Source organism: Camellia sinensis, chromosome 3, assembly GCF_055761805.1.
Source record: "Camellia sinensis isolate YWXY chromosome 3, ASM5576180v1, whole genome shotgun sequence".
NCBI classification, from domain to species: domain Eukaryota; kingdom Viridiplantae; phylum Streptophyta; class Magnoliopsida; order Ericales; family Theaceae; genus Camellia; species Camellia sinensis.
In genome coordinates this window covers 204,198,173-204,220,931 of record NC_138963.1, presented here as the reverse complement: position 1 = coordinate 204,220,931, position 22,759 = coordinate 204,198,173, and the positions used below count along the sequence as shown (strand labels likewise).

Sequence of the window (22,759 nt, the reverse complement as noted above, 5' to 3'; positions counted from 1 at the left end):
AATGTTTTGAAGAAAGGTTAAAAAGGTGTGCATGGTGGTTTTTTTTTTTTTTTTAATCTCTTGCGAGGCAAATCAGAGGACTTTTGAGGATGCTGAGTTGAGAGATTCATAGACTTAAATCGGCTTTTTTGTTTTGTTTTCATTATTGGTTGGAAGGAAAACTTTTTGACACCTTTTGTGGAGGTTGAATCATTATTATATTTTTTTCGAAAATGTTTGGGATTCTTTTTTGGAAGGCCACTACTACTCTTATAATGATGTGGATTAATAATGTGTTTGTATTGTTTTTTTTTTCTTTTTCTTTCTTACTTGGACCAATCACAAGTGAATGAGAATTGTGGGGTGATGTTTTGTGGGGGTCTAAATCATTATTATTTTTCTTTGGAAAATGTTTGAGACCCCCTTTTGGGGAGACCCCCACCACCCCCACAGCGATGTGGACCAATGATGTGTTTGTATTATTTTTTTTTTTTCTCTTTCTTACTTGGACCAATCACAAGTGAAAGAGGGTTGTGGGGGTGATGTTTTGTGGAGGTCTGAATCATTACTTTTTTTCTTTTTGTATCCACTTGTGTATACAGACTGCGCTTTTTTTTTTTTTTTCCTTATAATGAAATGACTTATTTACTTTTTCATATACATATACTAGCCTTCCCACCGTTGTTGTTGTTGTTGTTGTTTTTTTTTTTTTTTTTTTTTTTTTTTTTTTTTTTTCACAACGGAAATAAAGCAAAAACAAGAGGGTTAAACTCTCTCCCTTCCTATCTCAAGCAAGTTTGCCACTAGCAGCTCCCTAATCTTAGCGGGGGGTCATTGACCACTAGGATATCTTCCGGCTGTGTAGCTTCCAACTTGGCAAGAGCATCCGCACATAGGTTGCCTTCATGATAGACATGTTGAGCAGTGCATTGACAGCCATTGAAGATGATTCTCGTATCTTCCACCAGACCGCGGTAAGGGTGTTTCTCACCAAGGCCTTTTACTAGCAGCTTCACAACTTCTTGGGCATCGGTCTCCACTATCACTTTGGTGAAGCCTTTTTGGAGAATGATTGTGAGGCCTTCATATATTGCCCATAATTCAATTTCAAGACTAGTACAACTTTCCATCCTTCTATAGTAACCGCATATCCAAGCTCTCTTCTCATCCCGAATGAGACCTTCAAGTCCATTTGGTCCCCTACTTCATTTGCTTCCAGTGGTGTTCAGCTTTAGAGTACCTGCAGGAGCAAAAGACCATTTTATGAGTCTAAATGGGGGTCTAGGATTAATAATAGATAAGCTAAATGCAAGGTCAATTTCAGTGGAGTAATCAAGGATAAACTTCAAGCTTTCAAACTAAGTAATTAATTTGTTTTCAAAGCTTTTAAGGTTCCTATTTTTCTAGATTTTCCACAGTGTGACCAAGAAGACAGTGCTCCATGCAGATTTGGCACCAAATTTGGCCTTTGTTTTGGAGTTAGAGAGCAACCAATTCCTCCAAGTTTCATCAAGCATCTGTAGATACCAATGCTGATTCCGGACAACAATCCAAACTGCCTTGGCTTTGTGGCATACGTGAAAGACATGGTTGAGGTCTTCATTTTCACTACAAAATGGGCAACAAGAGTTATCCAATAGCCCTCTTTTCAGTCTCATGTTATTAGTAAGAAGTTTTCCATGTAAGATGGTCCACAGAAACCCTTTCAGTTTTTGTGGAATTTTCTTTTTCCACAACCACTGCCAATCCTCCTCTTTCCCATCATAATCAGAAGCAATATCAAAAGCATTGGAAGTGGAAAAAAGTGGCATCAGGGGACCCTTTCCAAACTAGATGATCCAAGTTGGAATTATATTTAGGGGGTTGCTATTTTAAAATAGAAGCAGCCATCAATGGAGGAAATATTTTATTAATGATAGCAACATCCCAATCACCTTCCATATTAGTGATATCCCTGACCTTGTAAATAGAAATATTGTGTGAGGGGGAAGAAGAAATTGAGGGCATGACTTCCTCAATAGGTTTCTCCACACACCACCAATTTTTATAATGCTTCTAGATTTTAGCATTCCTCTCCACACATGAGAGGATCTACTATTCTTCTTATAGTTCAGAAAAGGTGTGCCTTTCAAATATTTGGCTTTTAAAACCTCAGTCCACATACCTCCCTCATTGTTAATGAGTTTCTATCCCAGCTTAAAGAGAAGAGCTAGATTATGCTCTTTAGCTTTCCTAATGCCAAGTCCACCATGTTTCTTCTTTTTGCAAACCTCATTCCAATTAACAAGATGAATTTTCTTTTTCTCTAGGGTATCACCCCCAAAGAAAATTTATATTCATTTTATCAATGTCATTGCAAACTCGTTTGGGTAACTCCATAGTTTGCATAGAGTAAGAAGGTACAGTAGAGGTAACAGATTGAACAAGAGTAGCTCTTCCTGCCATAGAGAGAACATTCATTTTCCAACCAGCCAATTTAGCCTGAAGGTTTTCAAGGATATAGTTAAAATGGTGCCTGGTCACCCTTTTATTCAAAAGGGGGACACCCAAGTACTTTCCCAGATCATTAGTTAATGGAATACTGCATCTAGCATTGAGGTCTCTAGCCTTGCTAAGATTAAGGATAGGGGACACAAAAAGTTTAGATTTTTGGAGATTAATTTTAAGCCCAGAGATGAAACTAAACTCAGTTAAAACATCAATAATAACAGCACAGGTTTTAGTATCAGCTTTTGCAAAAAGAAATAAATCATCAACAAAAAACAAGTGGGTGATACAAGGTCCTCCTTTAGCAGTAGAGATCCCTTTCCATCTCTTTTGCTCAGCCTTTAAGCTTATCATATTAGACAGGCGTTCCATGCACAAAACAAAGAGGTAAGGAGATAAAGGGTCACCTTGTCTTAGACCCTTCAAAGGCCTAAACTCCTCTAGAGCTTCACCATTCCATAAGATAAAGGTGTCACGACCCCAAACCGCCCCTAGTAGTTTGGTGCCGTGATGGCCAGTAATCCGAGATTACCGAAGGCCAACTTTCAAAATTCACACACAATCAGAGTATAAATATATGGGGCTAACGTGTGCGGAAGCATTAATTAAAAATACAAGTGGTCCGTAAGAGCAGTGCATAAGTCAAATGGAATGGCATACATCTTTACATAGCTTTACAACTTGAATATAAATAAAATGAAGTACAAATACATATATTACATCTTAACAAAAGAGCTTCTCAAGCCGACATAAACAAAATACATGTAATACAACTAAAAGCATAATCTTCAGGATTGCCGACATCCTCACTGCCGACATGGCATGCATACAAAACATACATCTCGGCGTAGCCGACTTCTTGCTTGTTACCTACATATATACAAAAGGAGGGTGAGCTTGGAAACTCAGTGAATGGTACAAGTAATAAATGGGTTAAATGAATGATTCCCGAGGTCTTTTCAAAACAATACATAGTATATCTTTGTCAAAACCATACATAACATAGCTTAGCTTGGCTTGAAACAAAACATCATTCGAACCTTAGTCTTTCAAAACTTGCTTACTTAACATACGTCAATATTAAAACATGGGGTGATGACATTCCGGACAAAACAAGCAAAGGTGCCACAAAAGCTTAGAGTCCCCTGGCACGTACGGACTTCACATGAGTGCTACAAATGTTTATAGTCCCCTAGCACGTACGGACTTCACATGTGTGCTACGAATGCTTATAGTCCCCTAGCACGTACGGACTTCACATGTGTGCTACGAATGCTTATAGTCCCCTAGCACGTACGGACTTCACATGTGTGCTACCAATGCTTATAGTCCCCTAGCACGTGCGGACTTCACGTGTGTGCTACGAATGCTTATAGTCCCCTAGCACGTACGGACTTCCCGAGAACGTCACCCAAAACAAAACTTATACTTGATACGCAAAACTTATACTTGATACATAAAATAGGGAAATCATTCATGCTTAACAAATACTTTTATCAAAACAAGGCAAAGCTTTATCAAAACCTCATAACATAACTTTATTAAAAATACCACTCACATTAGTTCTTGGGACGTCAGGATCAAGGCAAAGGTCCAAGTCCTACAAACACATGGCAAAGTCTACTGAACATACTGCTCAAAACAAGTCTTACATGCATGCAAATGATCTCGGAAAAACATACTGGAAGTCAAAACACTGTTTTGCATGTCAGGAAGACATGCTGGGTACCAACCAGGTCTTTGTCGAGGTCCCACACCTCCCGGCCGAGGTGTGGCTACCTAGGCTTCGGCATGTGGCTGCATGCCGAGGTGCACACAAGACAAACTAAAGGTGTAAGTGATCATGCAAGGTAGGCCAAGGTGAGATACGATGCTTGGCCTAAGTGTGAGGTCTAGGTAAGAGTGATCTCGGCGAATACACCTCGGGAAGTGAGGTTTGGAGATCTGGGTTTCCACCCGTGAAGAACAGGAAAAACATGAACATGAAGAACATGAGGAACATGAATGCTAAAATCATAACTTTTTTACTGCAAAATCTGGGATTTCATGCTATGAGTTCGAAAACATGGACCTGGGTACCCATGCTTGAAAACCATATGAAAACAAACACAAAAACATGAATCTAGACATGAGCTTTCGGATCAAAACATGACTTTTCTTGAAGAACACATGAATGTTATTTTCTCTTTCTAAAACCGAACTTCAAAGCAATGCATGGCTTACAAATCATATTTAATCATGCAATGCAATATCATAAACATAAAGAACAACATGGGTAGATCAAGAACCTAACCTTAGAACACGGATCTAACGGTTCGATCTCTAGGGATCAAGCTTGGAAATCTACCTCCTTCCAAGAACTCCTCTCCCTCCTCTAAAGCTTCTCTCTATATTCTTCAAAACAAGTATACAGAAATGATAGGCTTTTCTCTCTCTATCGGCTGACTTAACACTCAGCTCGGACACGTGGCAACGGCTAGTTGGCTCTTCTAAAAAAGGTGATAGATTGACAAGACAAGACTATAACAAAACGTATCTAACAAGCTACTCGGTAAGGCACTCCGGCAAGTGATGATATCGGCTAAGGACAAAGCTTCGGCAACTAAGGTGACAACGACCTCGGCTAGGAAGGACAACGCTTGACTAAGCTGTGCCACACCTTGGCCTAGATGTGCCACATCTCGGTCTAGGTCATACCACTCCAGGACAAGGTCACTCAGGTGCAAAGGTAACATCTCGGCCTAGATAATACACATCTCGGCCTTGGTGATTCACACCTCGGCCTAGATAATGACATCTCGGCCAATATGTCAAGGCGAAGATGGAGGTCAACAAAGGGGTTCCAAGACACTTCTAGACTGAAGATGACCTCGGCTTGGAATGATCTAGGCTTAACATAACCTAGGCTTGGCATAACTTCGGCTTAACATAACTTAGGCTTAACATAGCAGGGAAGGGGCAAAACATGCAAGAAACACTTAGACATAACACATAAAACACAAAGCAAGACGAGATTCATGAATGCAAACTTAGCAAGACAAAGTTATGTAAATGAACATGAACATAACTACAACATGAATATGGGTTGCTACAGCAATCTTAACATGGCAAAACATATAAATGCATGCAAACATGACTAAGCCATAAATGTGGGTTGTTACAAAAGGTCTGTACTGAGGTTACACAGCACATGATTAAATCCACCCAATTCTCATTGAAGTTAAATTCAATAAGAGTTTCTGTAAGGAAATGCCACGAAATTGTAACAACCCTCACCACTGTTTACCGTTAAACTACTGATTACTACTAAACTGAGACTGATTATGATTGGTAACTGAATTGATTGAAGTACTGAACTGACTGACTGAAATCTGGAACTGAATTGATTAAGTGTATTTGTTTAATTGTATGTCTATCTGTTGACTGTTTGATTATTTGTTCATGCCTTTGTGTTTAAATTGCGAATTGAAGGCCTTATCGGCGGCTGAATCTGAAATTGATTAATGTTCTATGATCGTTAGAATTAATGTGAATTTATGGCATATTTATCTAAAAATTGATTTGGTATGATTAAATTAGATTAAATATTGATAAATTGCATAGTTGGCCTTATTTACATTGGTGCCACCTAGTGGCCCACTACTTGGACTATTGTTGAGCCTTATTACACTCTATACAAAACATTTTCATCAGCCTTTCCTTGTCTCAACCGACCAAGAGAGAGAGAGAGAGAGAATTGATTTGTTTTTGAGAGAATTGCTTGGAAATTAGGAAGATTAAAGGAGTTCTTGCAACATTGAGCCTCCATACCTCTAATTCAAGACTTAGGTAAGGAAATTCAACCTTTTATTGGTGTGTTTATGAATGTTCATCCATGGTTCTTGTGTTCTTAGTGACCTAAGCCTAGAACTAGCTCAAGTTGTTGAATTAAGAGCTCATTCCATGCATGCATGCCTATATTGTTGAATTTTGAGTTGATTCCATGGAGAATTGTCACATGCATGCTCATAATTATGTGAAGTCCATGATTTCATTTTGTTTTGGAAAGAATTGGCTCCTTGGAGCATGTTTTGGAAGCTTGGAAGCTAGCTAAACTCATGCATGTCATGCTTTGATTATGTTCATGAAAATTTGGTTCGAATTGAGTTGTTTGAAACACCCTTGGGCTTTGATTTTACAATTGAGCTTTGGAATCATGTTAAAGTATGGGTTTTGATGTGTTTTCTAGAAAATTGGCCCAAGAGGGTCGAAATTTATGGTTTAAAACTTGGTTGTGAGCTTGACGTTCAAATTTGGAATTTCCAGAATTTGGACTCACGCTTGAGTGGGGTGACTGGCGTTCGAGCGTGGAAATCGTGCTCCTAGCATTTTTGTTCTGTTTTGAAGTCCGCTCGAGCGGAAGAATTGACGCTCGAACGGGACATTGTGTCACATGCTCGAGCGGGTGTCGAGCGCCCAATCGAGCGTGATTTTCACCCATCCAGCACTTTTGACTGTTTTGCTGAACGCTCGAGCGGGTAATTCTACGCTCGAGCGGAAACCTCTGACTGCATGTCCGCTCGAGCGGGGTAACCTACGCTCGAGCGTGACCCCTGTTTTCTGAAAATTCTGAAAATGCTTTTAAAGTGTATCTTTGCATCCTCATCTCATCCTAGGCATTATTAGGCCTAGTTTAAGGCATCTTAATGAGGATATAGATGTAGAACACACCGAGGCAAATTAGGGATTAAGTTATTATTTTTCCAACTGTGTAGCTTAGTGTGTGTTCAATCTGTAACTGTGTAGGGTTGGCGACTGGGGACGCGCTCTAGCTTTACTGTAGCCCAGAACTCTGTGAGTAACAACTGCGTAAAGATATGTTCAAAATGATTATCTTCTGAATAATTGAACTATACTGCTTTCTGAACTGATACTGTTAATTGAATGAATGTATGTCCTATATTCTGAACTGTATTGTGGCATCCTTAGCAACTACTGTTTACTGTTACTGTTACAGAGATCTCTGTCGGTTCCCTCGTTGGAACCACTACTGTTACTGACTGATGGCCATCATTTACTGTCCGGTCTTTTAAGACCTACTGTTTACTGTACTGTTATACTAATAGATGTGCCACATATGACTGAATGACTGATATACTGAATTAATGAACTGTTTTCATTACTGTAAGGACATTCATTCTCAATCCCTTTATGCATTGTGTTATTCACTGGGTTTTAGCTCACTGCTCATATATATATGTAGGTGTACAGGCACCAGACCGCAGCTAGAAGCGTCGGGGTAAACTCCAGTTTTGTCGAGCCAACCTATGTGCCTCAATGCGAGGTTCCGAGCCTGTCAAGCTATGGCTTAGGGGTGTTTTAGTTCCCCCTTCTGTCTCTGTAACTGTTTTGTTTACTGTACGGTACTATTTAATAGGGATTAGGTCCCTGAACTAAACGATTGTATAAATGTACATACTATTTTGTCTGACTGTATATATTTGAATGAAAAGTCTTTTTGCATACAGACTGTCACAGCTCATTGGACATTGTTTATTTACTGTATTGGCTTCTGCCAGCCCCTGTACTCTGTATTACTACATTACTGTCAAGCAGGCCTTCGGTAATCTTGGATTACTAGCCGGTTACGGTGCTAAACCCATAAGGGCGGGTTTGGGTCGTGACAGAGTGGTATCAGAGCGATACTTACCACGAGTTATGCCGCACACACGTGTCCCAATGAGCTATAGGATGTCCTAGAAAAGCGATTAGGGCATTACATGAGCATGATAAGTGTGTGTGGCTATGATATGACTGAATGTATGCTAATGTGTTAATCTGTTAAACAAATGGCTGGCTATGTTGATAACTGCTATAACTGCCTATAGTGAAATGAATAATGCGAAAAATGCAAATGAATCCTCATCCTCATCCTCTGAGGCAAGAATGGCAAGACTGGAAAGAATGATGGAATTAAAAACTAAAAGACTGGACCAACAACAGAATCAACAGCCCCCACCTCCTCCTCTGGTACAGCCGGAACAGAATGCCAATGTTAATGATGGGGACATAATTGCTCTCACCCATAAGTTCAGCAAAATGAAACCGCCGTCCTTTCAGGGAGGCCTTGAACCGTTAAAAGTTGGAGCATGGGTTCTCGAGATTGAAAAATTGTTTGAGGTTTTTCCGTGCTCTGAAGCACATAAAGTGCTATTGGCCACCTTTACTCTGCAATAAGAAGCCAGAAGGTGGTGGATGCTTATCCGTGATAACAACACCGTAATGACTTGGGCTCAATTCAAAGGAGCCTTCTTCGAGAAGTATTTCCCTCAGTGTGTTAGGGATAGAAAGGTGACTGAGTTTGAACAACTGAAACAAGGCACCATGTTGGTGGCTAAATATGAGACAAAATTTACTGAACTTGCCCGTTATGCACCACACATGGTGGACACTGATTATAAGAAGGCCAAAAAGTTTGAAGGCGGCCTTAATGTTGCAATACTCGACAGAATTAATGTTTTGAAGCTACCAAACTATGTAAATGTTCTTGACCGAGCCTTGATGGCTGAATCAAACATCGAAGCACTGAAAACTGAAACACCAGCATCTGAATGGCGTGGAAAAAGACAAGGTTTCAAATTCAAGAAAGGCAAGCATAGCCCATTGAATAAGAAACAGAATACGGGGTCAACAACTAGCCCCAGCCAAGGGAGTAGTTTCATACCACCCTGTTCTGAGTGTGGCAAGAAGAACAAAAGGGTCTATTACAAAATATCTGGAGCCTATTACAGGTGTGGCAAGGTGGGCCACATGGTTAAAGACTGCCCCTCTGCTCCACAAGCCAGTAGTAAAGCTACACCAAGTGTAGCAGCATCAACTGTTGCACCAAAATCGAACCCCAAAGCTACCGGAAAAGAGCCCATGAGGCAGGGCCGAGTGTTCGCCCTAGTACTGGGAGACGTGTAGAATACCGAGACCGTTGTGTCAGGTATTCTCTCTATTTGTACTCAAAATGCTTATGTACTGATTGATTCGGGGTCTACGCATTCATATGTGTCGCATGCTTTTTCGCGAAAACTGAATAGACCATTAGAACCCATGAATTATCTGTTAACTGTATCATCACCCATTGGGGAATCTATGACCTGTGCATATATGTACCCTGCTTGTGAAATTATTGTTGGAGATGCACATTTGTTTATTGACTTACTGCCTCTGAACATTGATCATATTGATGTAATATTGGGAATGGACTGGTTAACGAAATACCATGCTACCATAGACTGTGTAACGAAACAAGTAGTTTTTCGTCCACCGGGTTTACCCGAATTTGTGTTTAATGGGGTTGGAGTAGTACCTCCTCCGTATTTGATTTCATCTGTGAAAGCTGTTAAATTGATTAGAAAGGGGTGTAAGGGATATCTGCGTTCTGTATTGATTGTATCTACTGATGGTAATGCTAACGTGAACAGTATTCCTATAGTCAGAGAATTCCCAGATATTTTTCCAGATAATCTACCAGGGGATTTGATTGACAGGGAGATTGAATTTACCATTGATGTGATTCCGGGAACGCAGCTAGTATCTAAAGCTCCTTACCGAATGGCTCCAACTGAACTGAAAGAATTGAAAGTGCAACTGGAAGAACTGCTGGATAAGAAGTTCATCAGGCCTAGCACTTCGCCATGAGGCGCTCCTGTTTTATTTGTAAAGAAGAAAGACGGCTGACTGAGATTGTGTATTGACTACCGTGAACTGAACAAGGTAACTGTGAAAAATAAATACCCATTGCCACGTATTGATGACTTATTTGATCAGTTACAGGGAGCTCAAGTGTTCTCTAAGATCGACCTCAGATCAGGATACCATCAGTTGAAAGTTAAACCAGAAGACATTGACAAAACTGCTTTTCGAACGAGGTATGAACATTACGAATTTTTAGTTATGCCTTTCGGAGTTACCAATGCACCTGCTGCATTTATGGACCTCATGAACAGAATCTTTAAACCATACCTTGATGACTTTATTGTAGTATTCATTGATGACATACTGATTTACTCCAAAAGTATAGAAGAACATGAACATCATCTGAGACTTGCCCTACAGACCTTAAGAGAACAGAAACTTTATGCTAAACTGTCTAAATGCGAATTTTGGCTTGACCATGTTATGTTTTTGGGGCATGTTGTTAGCAAAGATGGAATTTCTTTTGATCCGCAGAAAATTGAAGTTGTAGTAAACTGGCCTAGACCAACAAATGTGACAGAAGTCTAAAGCTTTTTGGGACTAGCCGGATATTACAGAAGATTTTTCAAAGATTTCTCCAAAATTGCCTTACCGGTGACTCAGTTAACTCAGAAGGGGATATCGTTTGACTGGACTGACCAAAGGGAATCAGCATTCCAAGAGTTGAAAACTTGACTTGTAACTGCACCGGTTCTTACCCTACCTTCAGGTACGGATGGTTATACTGTATTTAGTGATGCTTCTTATAAGGGTTTGGGGTATGTTTTAATGCAGAATGGGAGAGTTATTTCTTACGCTTCCCGACAACTGAGACCGCATGAAAAGAACTACCCGACCCATGATCTGGAACTTGCTGCAGTAGTATTTGCACTGAAAATCTGGAGTCACTATCTGTATGGGGCGACATGTGAAGTATATACTGACCACAAGAGCTTGAAATATTTCTTCACACAAAAAGAACTGAACATGAGACAGCGGAGATGGCTAGAACTGATTAAAGACTATGACCTACAGATTTTGTACCATCTGGAAAAAGCCAATACCGTTGCCGATGTACTGAGCCGAAAATCGATTGGAAATTTAGCCTGTTTGCTTACCGGGCAGAAGGAATTGCTTTGTGACCTTGAAAAATCTGAAATTGAAATCGTTTTACGAGAACAAGGTGGAACCTTAGCTGCTATTTCTGCCCAACCGGCACTAATCGAAGAGATTAAAGAGAAACAACAATCAGATGACTTCTTCAAGAAGATCATCGAAGAAAGGGAAACTAAACCCAGACCGAGTTTCAAATTTGAAAGTAATGTACTGAAATTTCAAGGAAGACTGTGTGTACCAAATGATTCTGAATTGAAAAGAAGAGTTCTGCAAGAGGGCCACAATTCAAAATGTTCTATCCATCCGGGGAATACGAAAATGTACCAAGACCTGAAACTGAATTTCTGGTGGCCGGGAATGAAAAAAGAAATTGCTGATTTTGTATCGAAATGTCTTCATTGCCAACAAGTCAAAGCCGAATATCAACGACCCGCAGGCTTATTGCAGCCCTTACCGATACCGGAGTGGAAATGGGAGCATATCACCATGGATTTCATTGTGGGATTGCCTCGCTCCAGTAAAGGTATGGACTCAATTTGGGTTATCATTGATAGACTGACTAAATCTGCTCACTTCTTACCTGTTAAGACAATTTAAATTGCCGATAAATTGGCTATACTCTATATTGATGAAATTGTTAGACTGCATGGAGTGCCTGTGTCCATTGTTTCTGACATGGATTCGAAGTTTACATCGAGATTTTGGCAAAGCTTACAGACTGCACTGGGTACCGAATTGAGACTGAGTAGTGCTTATCATCCTCAGACCGATGGCCAGTCAGAAAGGACCATCCAGACTCTAGAGGATTTATTAAGAATGCGTGTCCTTGATTTTCAGGGAAACTGGGAAAGCCATTTGTCGTTGGCTGAACTCGCCTACAACAACAGCTATCATTCAAGTATTGGTATGGCGCCTTTCGAGGCATTGTATGGCAGAAAATGTAGATCTCCGATTTGCTGGGCAGAAGTTGGAGATGGGCCTTTGCTTGGGCCCGAGATTGTATACGAAACGACTGAGAAAGTGAAACTGATACAACAGAGACTGAAAACCGCACAGAGTAGACAGAAAAGTTATGCTGATGTCAGAAGACGGGATAGAGAATATGAAGTGGGTGATCACGTGTTTGTGAAAGTGACACCGATGAAAGACCAGACTCGTTTTGGAGTCAAAGGCAAGTTAGCGCCGAGATACGTCGGACCATATGAGATTATTGAGAAAATCAATCCGGTGGCGTATCAAGTTGCGCTTCCTCCTGAAATAGAGCATATGCACAACGTCTTCCACATTTCTATGTTGAGGGACTACCTCCGGGATCCTTTTCACGTGATAGAACCTACTCGTGTAGTGCTGAGTGATAACTACACTTACGAGGAACGGCCTATTCAGATTGTAAACAGACGGATCAAGAAATTGAGAAACAAAGAGATCCCGTTAGTGAAAGTTGACCGGCAAAACCATGGTGGCGTGTATGGCACTTGGGAGAGGGAAGATGACATAGCTAAAAGATATCCTGAACTGTTCCCACTGAATCCCGTTTTCTTCCAAAACGAAGGTAATTCGAGTTTAGAGAACTAAACTCTTTTTTAGGAGGGGAGACTGTAACAACCTTTACCACTGTTTACCGTTAAACTACCGATTACTACTAAACTGAGACTGATTATGATTGGTAACTGAATTGATTGAAGTACTGAACTGACTGACTGAAATCTGGAACTGAATTGATAAGTATATCTGTTTAATTGTATGTCTATCTGTTGATTGTTTGATTATCTGTTCATGCCTTTGTGTTTAAATTGCGAATTGAAGGCCTTATCGGCGGCTGAATCTGAAATTGATTGATGTTCTATGATCGTTAGAATTAATGTGAATTTATGGCATATTTATCTAAAAATTGATTTGGTACGATTAAATTAGATTAAATATTGATAAATTGCATAGTTGGCCTTATTTACATTGGTGCCACCTAGTGGCCCACTACTTGGACTATTGTTGAGCCTTATTACACTCTATACAAAACATTTTCATCAGCCTTTCCTTGTCTCAACCGACCAAGAGAGAGAGGGAGAGAATTGATTTGTTCTTGAGAGAATTGCTTGGAAATTAGGAAGATTAAAGGAGTTCTTGCAACATTGAGCCTCCATACCTCTAATTCAAGACTTAGATAAGGAAATTCAACCTTTTATTGGTGTGTTTATGAATGTTCATCCATGGTTCTTGTGTTCTTAGTGACCTAAGCCTAGAACTAGCTCAAGTTGTTGAATTAAGAGCTCATTCCATGCATGCATGCCTATATTGTTGAATTTTGAGTTGATTCCATGGAGAATTGTCACATGCATGCTCATAATTATGTGAAGTCCATGATTTCATTTTGTTTTGGAAAGAATTGGCTCCTTGGAGCATGTTTTGGAAGCTTGGAGGCTAGCTAAACTCATGCATGTCATGCTTGGATTATGTTCATGAAAATTTGGTTCGAATTGAGTTGTTTGAAACACCCTTGGGCTTTGATTTTACAATTGAGCTTTGGAATCATGTTAAAGTATGAGTTTTGATGTGTTTTCTAGAAAATTGGCCCAAGAGGATCGAAATTTATGGTTCAAAACTTGGTTGTGAGCTTGAGGTTCAAATCTGGAATTTCCAGAATTTGGACTTACGCTCGAGCGGGGTGACTGGCGCTCGAGCGTGGAAATCGTGCTCCCAGCATTTTTGTTCTATTTTGAAGTCTGCTCGAGCGGAAGAATTGACGCTCGAGCGGGACATTGTGTCACATGCTCGAGCGGGTGTCGAGCGCCCAATCGAGCGTGATTTTCATCCATCCAGCACTTTTGACTGTTTTGCTGAACGCTCGAGCGGGTAATTCTACGCTCGAGCGGAAACCTCTGACTGCATGTCCGCTCGAGCGGGGTAACCTACGCTCGAGCGTGACCTCTGTTTTCTGAAAATTCTGAAAATGCTTTTAAAGTGCATCTTTGCATCCTCATCTCATCCTAGGCATTATTAGGCCTAGTTTAAGGCATCTTAATGAGGATATAGATGTAGAACACACCGAGGCAAATTAGGAATTAAGTTATTATTTTTCCAACTGTGTGGCTTAGTGTGTGTTCAATCTGTAACTGTGTAGGGTTGGCGACTGAGGACGCGCTCTAGCTTTACTATAGCCCAAAACTCTGTGAGTAACAACTGTGTAAAGATATGTTCAAAATGATTATCTTCTAAATAATTGAACTGTACTGCTTTCCGAACTGATACTGTTAATTGAATGAATGTATGTCCTATATTATGAACTGTATTGTGGCATCTTTAGCAACTACTATTTACTGTTACTATTACGGAGATCTCTGTCGGTTCCCTCGTTGGAACCACTACTGTTACTGACTGATGGCCATCATTTACTGTCTGGTCTTTTAAGACCTACAGTTTACTGTACTGTTATGCTAATGGATGTACCACATATGACTGAATGATTGATATACTGAATTAATGAACTGTTTTCATTACTGTAAGGACATTCATTCTCAATCCCTTTACGCATTGTGTTATTCACTGGGCTTTAGCTCACTGCTCATATATATATGTAGGTATACAGGCACCAAACCGCAGCTAGAAGCATCGGGGTAAACTCCAGTTTTGTCGAGCCAACCTATGTGCCTCAATGCGAGGTTCCGAGCCTGTCAAGCTATGGCTTAGCGGTGTTTTAGTTCCCCCTCCTGTCTCTGTAACTGTTTTATTTACTGTACGGTACTGCTTAATAGGGATTAGGTCCCTGAACTGAACGATTGTATATATGTACATACTGTTTTGTCTGACTGTATATATTTGAATGAAAATTCTTTTTGCATACAGACTGTCACAGCTCATTGGATATTGTTTATTTACTGTATTGGCTTCCGCCAGCCCCTGTACTCTGTATTATTGTATTACTATTAAGCAAGCCTTCGGTAATCTTGGATTACTGGCCGGTTACGGTGCTAAACCCATAGGGGCGAGTTTGGGTCGTGACAGAAATATTGTCATAAGCCTTTTCAAGATCAATTTTCAAAATCATATTGCCTAGGTTACCTTTTTGGAGCCTCATGGAATGTAAGACTTCTTGAGTAATGATGATGTTATCATTGGTGTTTCTACTAGGGACAAAACTACTTTGATTAGGCCCCACAAGTTTATCAAGAAAAGGTCTAAGTCGATCCACAAAAGTATTAGTAATGATTTTATAGGTAACATTACAAAAGCTAATAGGGCGAAAATGTTTAACCCTCTTAGGATTGTTAACTTTCGGGATAAGAGCAATAAGGGTCCTGTTCATCTCCTCAAGGATGGGATTGGTAAGAAACAATTCTAGGTGAAGGAACAAACACCAGGGCCAACAATATCCCAAAACTTATGAAAGAAAATAGCCTGAAAACCATCTCTACCAGGGGCTTTGAAGGCTTTGATATTGTTAACAGCTTTCTTCACTTCCTCATCAGTAATATCTTTAGACAGCTCAGTATTATCCAGATTGGATAGAGTGCATGCAATAATATTACACCAGTGGTTCAAAGAATTGGTAATGGGATTCCCAAACAAATTTTTGAAATAAGTAACAACAAGATTCTTAAGGTCAGAGGGATTGTGAATCCAGATACCATTATCATTCTGGAGTACCTTAATTCTAAGTCTCCTTCTCTTAATGAGAGTGAAGAGATGAAAGAACTTAGTATTGCGGTCCCCTTGGACAATCCAGTTCTCTCTAGATTTCTAAAACCAGAAGAGTTCCTCCTGGTAAACTGTTTGATTATATTGTTCCACCAGATCTTTTTCAAGCAAGTGGAGATTGTGGGTATAGACACGAGATTGAGATGTTTGGATCCCTTCAATCCTCCCTAGAAGCCATCGCTTCCGTTTAAAAATATTACCAAAAGTATCCCTATTCCAGACAGATACCTTGTTCGCCAAAATGTGAAGTTTATCTATAAGATCAGGATTAGAGTGATTCCAACAATTCTCAACAACAGATCTGAATCCCTCATGGGTAATCCAGGCTACTTCAAATTTAAAAGGTCTAGAGAGAGGGTTAGGGGGGATTTTACCTTCAGTGAAGACCATCATCGAAGAGTGATCAGAATAAGTTCTGGGGAGGTTGCGAACAAAGCCATCAGGGAAACGGGTCCTCCATTCCTCACTGCAAAGAGCTCGATCCAGTTAAACAAAAGTGTTGGCCCAACCTTGCCTATTGTTAGACCAAGTGAGGCTAGGTCCAGTGCAGTCAAGATCCATGAGGTTACAGTTGTTGATCCTGTCATTAAATTTCTGATTACGCTTTTGACTCTAGTTAAGATTTTGACCTTGATTTTGGTTCATAGTGAACCCTCTTTTCTCACACTACTAGCATAGTCATTGAAATCTCCAGCAACAAGCCAAGGCATATTCATATCCTAGGCTATTTCGTCCAAATTTTTCCATTGTTCATCAAGAGCTCTAGGGTTTGGGCTTGCATAAACTGCCGATAACAGCCATTCGGGGTGGTTCTGTCTAGAAATGGTGGCAACGATCATTTGTGAGCTAGTTTCTGAGATTCTAACATTATTGTTAGGATCCCACATCATCTAGATACCTCCATTTCTACCAATAGGGTCAACATGTGCAGAGGCTGTAAAGCCAAGGGTGTTAAAGAACATACCCATAGATTGAAGAGCAACTTTAGTTTCCATAAGGACTAGAATATCAGGTTTCTGTGTTTTGATCAGTTCTTTAATTGTCCTCTTGAACTTGTTGTTTCCAGTTCCACGGCAATTCCAAAATAACATATCCATTAGAGACATTTAGGGAAGATTTAGGATGGGCAACTGGGCTGGTATGCCTAGCGTTGCCCTAGCTCTGTTGTGGTTGTCCTTCATGGATAGTTTCGAGCTCGCAATCACTAGGTGCTGACTCTGGCTTACTTTATTGCCACCACGGTTTGATCTTTAGTTTCACTTCTTCTACTCACCAGTCGACAGTGACAAGGTGAGATACTTCTTTCCCTAGGTCTAGGAACAGCATCACTCGATGTTGTGAGATCGTGTGTTGGGTTGTGGTCATCATTGGCTCCTCCATCTCCTCTCTCGCGATTTGCATTTCTGCGTTGCTCATCCTTGTTTTTATCAAGGGGCTTTTTATTATGACTATGGTTTAAAGTGGTCACTCTTGGTGCTGTGAGAACTCCTGGGTTTGAAGCTGAAGGTAACTTGGGTTGGTAGCTAAGCTCTTTATCTTTAGAGACGACAGACTGTGTAGATTTCATATCTTCCTTTCGTATCATTTTTTCTTGAGCTACTCCTTTCCCTCGTTTGATCTCATCTCTAAGCAAATCTTTTGCTATCTTAGCTATATGATGTTGACCCATCCTTTTATCCTTGGTGTCTTGAGCTTTTTGTCTATTTTTGAAACCTGCTTCCTTGGTTTTGAAGTCGATTTCATTATTTCTTTGTTCAACTTGGCCTAATTGTTACCTTACAACAAACCTTTCATCTTGAAGTATATCAAACCGATTTCCTTGTGACTGAGCTGGGCTCTTTGAGGGCTTCAAATGATGATTTGGTCTTCTTCTGGTTGGGGCTTTTGTCCGTGGCCCATAGCTTGGGCCCACCTCAGCTGCATTAGTGTCAATGTTGTTTGGGCTCTTGGATATGCTTGGCCCGTGTGGGTCCTTGCCTCTTGCAACTACTATTTGGGTCATCTTCTCCGGTGTCATTTGCAACCTATCGGAGCAATTATCCTTCCGATAGCCAATCTTGCCACAAGAAAAGTAAAATGTATGTAAATGTTCATGTTCAATAACATAGCTATACTTACCGATAACAAAGTGCTAGAACAGTGGTTTTTTCAAGTCCATCTCTACACACACCAGGGCGTATTTTCCCCTAGCGGCCATGGCTGTGTTAATGTCTACCTTCAGTGGCTTCCCCAGAGTTTTTGCAATATGAAAAAGGACCTTTTCACTGTAGTACTCAATAGGGAGATTTGGGAATCTAACCTAGATAGCTGTTGTATCCTCTTTCGCAACATCCAATTTGAAGTCAGGTTGCCACTTTCAAACAGTGACATAGTGGTCCATCACTACCCATGGGCCGCATGTGTAAACCCTATTATAGTCCTCCATCATATCAAACTTCACTATAAAGAAGCCATGTCCAATGTCAAGAGCTTCAAAATCTGCTTGTAATCCCCAAATCTTTTTCATCTTAGTGACAAACAATTTATAACCAATGCTCTTACCCAGTAACCTAATAATAAGGCATTTTTTCCATGGCTCTCGAATTTTATTGAGGAGGCCAGGTGGGATTTTTATTTTTGGGATTTGGTCATTCTGATTGAGCTCTGGATCTTCAACAGTAATATCTTCAATCATATCTTCTTCGTCATCAGATGATAAGTCTTCAACATCGCAATCAAAAAAAATTCATTGTTGTTCTCATTAAATCGCGAATAGAGGAGGGCCTGTTTAAATGATTTTGTATTTGCCTTCGCTCCTTCAATAATTGTTCCCCCGTGGAGACATCTGTTTGTTCCATTTGGTCTCCTTTGATTTTCTTCGTACTCCTAGCGAGATGATCATCTTCTTCAGGTGATTGGCCATGGGAGATGGTTTCAACAGTAACGGTCATATTTTAGAGAGAGAATTTTTCAAGTTTATTGAGCGTGTTGTTTTAACCTTCCCACAGTTCAACATTACATGTTTGACTGAATCCTCAAAACCGATTGAATTGAAAGCCTCTATTTCTTGTTGGTTGACATGTGAAATACAGAAATTGATAGTTACGATGTAGTTTTGCATGAATGTAGCTAGCATCTTGTGCTTGATGTATGACACCCTAAATATTTAAGAAATACCACAATCCACCACAATTAATAATAATAATAATTTGTAATATAAAATAATTAATTTTATGACGGTATGCGATAAAGTATAATTTAATTTATTATACAATTAACTAAGGTCAATGTAAGATGAAGGCAAAAAAAAAAATAAAAAAAAATAAAAAATAGAATAAATAATAATAATAATAATAATAATAATAATAATAATAATAATAATAATAATAATAATAAAATAACTAAGCTATATGTGCTATATAAATTAATTTGCCATTGTAGTTATCAAATATATGATGAAGAGAATTATTTGGAGGCTAAGTTAATCACTAATTAATAAAAGAAGATTGGCATGTATAGATTTAGTTAAACAAATTAAGTAATAATTAATTACGAAGATTTGCAAATATGTTGAGAAGAATGAATAGGAGCCATCTGTACCACCTAGGATTAGGGGGGAGGTGATTCATAACCTTAGAGCCATTAGGTAGGATGAGTCATCACTTAGTTACATGTATAAAAAGGGGGGAGGTGCTGTGAAGTAGTGCTAACGAAAAACAAAGAAGAAAGAAATAAAAAAAGAGAATCAGCAAAAATAGAGAGCAAGAGAAGGGCCGAAAACCAACGGAAATAGGAAGGAATAGTAATTAAGACTCAATATTAAAGTGCATTATATTATACATTGAGTCGCCATAATATATTTTACGTATGTTTTTGGTTACCATAATTTATTTTACGTAATCTATGTTTTATAAATTATATTAATATTTTGATTACATTAATTATTTTCTAAACTCTTTTTGCTTAAACTGAGACCCATGGATATGTTTATTTAACTTTTAGAAATTATTTGACAATGATTTTATAACCATTTATGTTTTGTAAGTACTACCATGGGAGTCTCATGCTTTGGAGACTTAAATAACCATTAGCCTCTGTTTGGCCATTTTGTGGTCCTCTGTTTGCCATGGATCCATTGATCTCTGCTCTGACTATCACTCTAGTGACTTCTATTCTATTCCGTTTTGTATCGTGGTTATGATTATTTATTTACATAATTTATGTATTTCAGTTTCTGCCACTTAAATAATTTGTTTATTCAAATTAAGTTATGTAAATATTTTACCTAACTAACTATCCATAGTTATTTTGTGTTCCCTATACTCTTGGCATAATATTTTTCACTATGCTGTGTACTTATAGTTGTTACCCTTTCAGGTAACGAGATGTAAGGAAGACCCGTAACCTCATATAGTGGAACCCGTACAAGAATTGAGGCTGATCCGTTATTTTGTTTTTTTTTTCTTCCTTTTGTTTTTTTTACTAAGGGCCAGTCACTAAATAAAAAATAAATAAAAGCCCTATAGATGTACTTTCTTTTATCAAAATAGTTGACTGAAATTAATTTTATGTTTAATTATTTTCTTGCTTCCATTTTACCTCTACCTGTGCCACTTAGGCCAAGTTTGGCATCCTCAAAAAAATTTTAAAAAGTCAAAAAGTCATTATCTTATTTAACTCACATCATCTTATTTAAGTAACATTACCTCTCTATCACATCACTTCAAACCCAATCTATACCCAACTCAAATTTCATAAAAAGTCAAAAAGTACACTTATTTAGGACACCCCAAACAACTCCTAATTTGTTATAATTAGAATTATTTAGTAAGTTGCAATTCCAATCCAAAGCGCCTGGGTTGGGTCGTGACATGATGAATATTGTCTTTGCTCGAAAGTATTTAGCCTAACAATTGTCTTGTTTTCTTGAAAATTTGATGACATCATTTTTTCTTTGTCATGCGGTAGTAGATTTACATCAGATGTTAAAATCAAGAGCATTTCAGTTGTTGGTGGTGCTAATGGAAGAAGTCCTTCCATTTCAGTAGATAAGGGCGTAGTTAATTATATTGCAAATAATAATTATTATTATTTTGTTTCTTTTGCTATCATTTTTAGTACGTGATGATATTTTTGTATATTGATATTGGAACTTACCGTTGATACTAAATAATTAATTATATTTAATATATAAGTTTTTTTATTTGTACTGTCAATACTTTTGTTTTGTTTTAAGTTCTTAAATTATCAAAAATTATTAGTATTGTTGGAGAATGTTTTTATATATTTTTGTAAAAGAATGTTTGGGTGACACTATATTATTACAGGATACATATATATTATTATTCGTATATATGATTTTGTGAATGTAAATGTAAATGTGAATGTGAATGTGGATGTAGATGTAGACCTAAATGTATTTTATTTTAAAAGATATTAATAATTTGTACAGGGAATGAATTAATAAAATATATTTATTTTATAAATTTTTTTTGTGACAGTAATAAACCGTGGCTAATGTAATCGTCATTTCCTTACATTTTATTAGCGACGTGTTAACCTATCGCATATACGTATTAATTCAATTCTTTGGTGACCATTAAAACTGTCCCGAATACATTATTGATTCAATTCTATTTTTTTGCGACATTTTAGACCATCGCAAATAATACTTTTAGCGACGTCAACTACCATCTCTAAAAAAAATTTGGTGACAACGTCCTAAACCGCCGATAAAAGTAATATTTTTCTCTCCTTTTTGTGTCAGGTCAAATCGTCGTAAAAACTATTAATTTGCCGTCACTACAAGAAAGCGACGGTTTGTAACCATTGCAAATACTTTTTGTCACGCCCCCTTCTGGCACCCCTCAATTCCCGTTGCTATTCCATCTCAAAAAGTCTTTTACGACAGCATGTCAACCTTTTGCGACGTTTGAGACCATTGCAAAAGGTCCAACTTTTAGTAGCGGTAGTTTTATTTTAAAAAAAAATTATACAACTTGCATAAGTGATGATCATTTTAAAGAAACTATCTAATTTTTTTGCTACACTTTCCCTCCCTAAGCAAATTTTTTAGTGGTGTTTATGACTGCAATCTGGTTAATTGTTCAAAAATTACATTGTAAGCCTCATAAAAAAGTCCATGGGTTGATTTGAGCCCTACCTGGCCGAATTTTGCCTGACCCAGACCTGAGGATGGGCTAGCAGCCCAGCCCAGCCTAGCCCAGCCCAAAAATATATGGGCTATGCTTGGATAAAGGGTAAGGCATGTGGCCTGACCCGTTGACTTTTCAAGGCCCAATCTATAATATGCCTATCCCGAAAGCCAATACCAAGCCCATTTATCTATACTATTTATATTTTATATATTTATATAAAGTGAGGGTTAGAATTGGTATCATGGTGTCACGTATTTCTTATATCTCTATTTAAAACAAAAAAGTTAAATAGAGAAATGCACAAGATTTAAAATCAAGACTTTTGGTCCAAGATAGAAAGTTCTTATCATTTGAGAGCACACATATTATAATGTTACTTTGATTTTTATTTTTACTTATTCAATTGTACACGCATTGCGCGTACCAACTACTAATAATAAATATTATTTGTTCCTCTTTTTCTTTTTGTTTTTTTTGGTGCACGTAAGCAATTTTAGTAAAACAATTAGATTAATATTGAGAACTAAATGAATAGCACACCAACTACAAAGCTAGTAACTATATTACCACTAAATTAAAGATGCATATAAATTAATAACATAATCATAATTACTTAATAAATAAACTTAATTTTTTATGATTCA

The 22,759-nt window shown here is 38.4% G+C and overlaps 2 protein-coding genes across 2 annotated transcripts; both read right to left on the bottom strand.

Annotated features, from left to right (window-relative positions):
- Nucleotides 1-782: 782 nt before the first annotated feature.
- On the bottom strand, nucleotides 783-1,109 carry LOC145822173 (uncharacterized). Its single transcript, XM_082918772.1, has one exon. The coding sequence runs from the start codon at nucleotides 1,107-1,109 to the stop codon at nucleotides 783-785; it is 327 nt and encodes a 108-aa protein (XP_082774898.1).
- A 14,509-nt stretch (nucleotides 1,110-15,618) lies between these two features.
- On the bottom strand, nucleotides 15,619-16,368 carry LOC145822172 (uncharacterized). Its single transcript, XM_082918771.1, has 2 exons — nucleotides 16,028-16,368; nucleotides 15,619-15,943 (listed from the first exon to the last, which is right to left on the bottom strand). Exons 1-2 carry the CDS (start codon nucleotides 16,366-16,368, stop codon nucleotides 15,619-15,621), a joined length of 666 nt encoding a protein of 221 aa, XP_082774897.1.
- Nucleotides 16,369-22,759: the final 6,391 nt, after the last annotated feature.

What these genes read in the sequence shown, in the direction of transcription:
- LOC145822173 (XM_082918772.1), bottom strand. Translation starts at nt 1,109, where the DNA reads ATGGAAAGTTGTACTAGTCTTGAAATTGAATTATGGGCAATATATGAA.
- LOC145822172 (XM_082918771.1), bottom strand. Translation starts at nt 16,368, where the DNA reads ATGGTCTTCACTGAAGGTAAAATCCCCCCTAACCCTCTCTCTAGACCT. An exon ending in TACCAGGAGGAACTCTTCTG is followed by an intron (nt 15,944 to 16,027) that starts GTTTTAGAAATC and finishes CATTAAGAGAAG; the next exon opens with GAGACTTAGAATTAAGGTAC.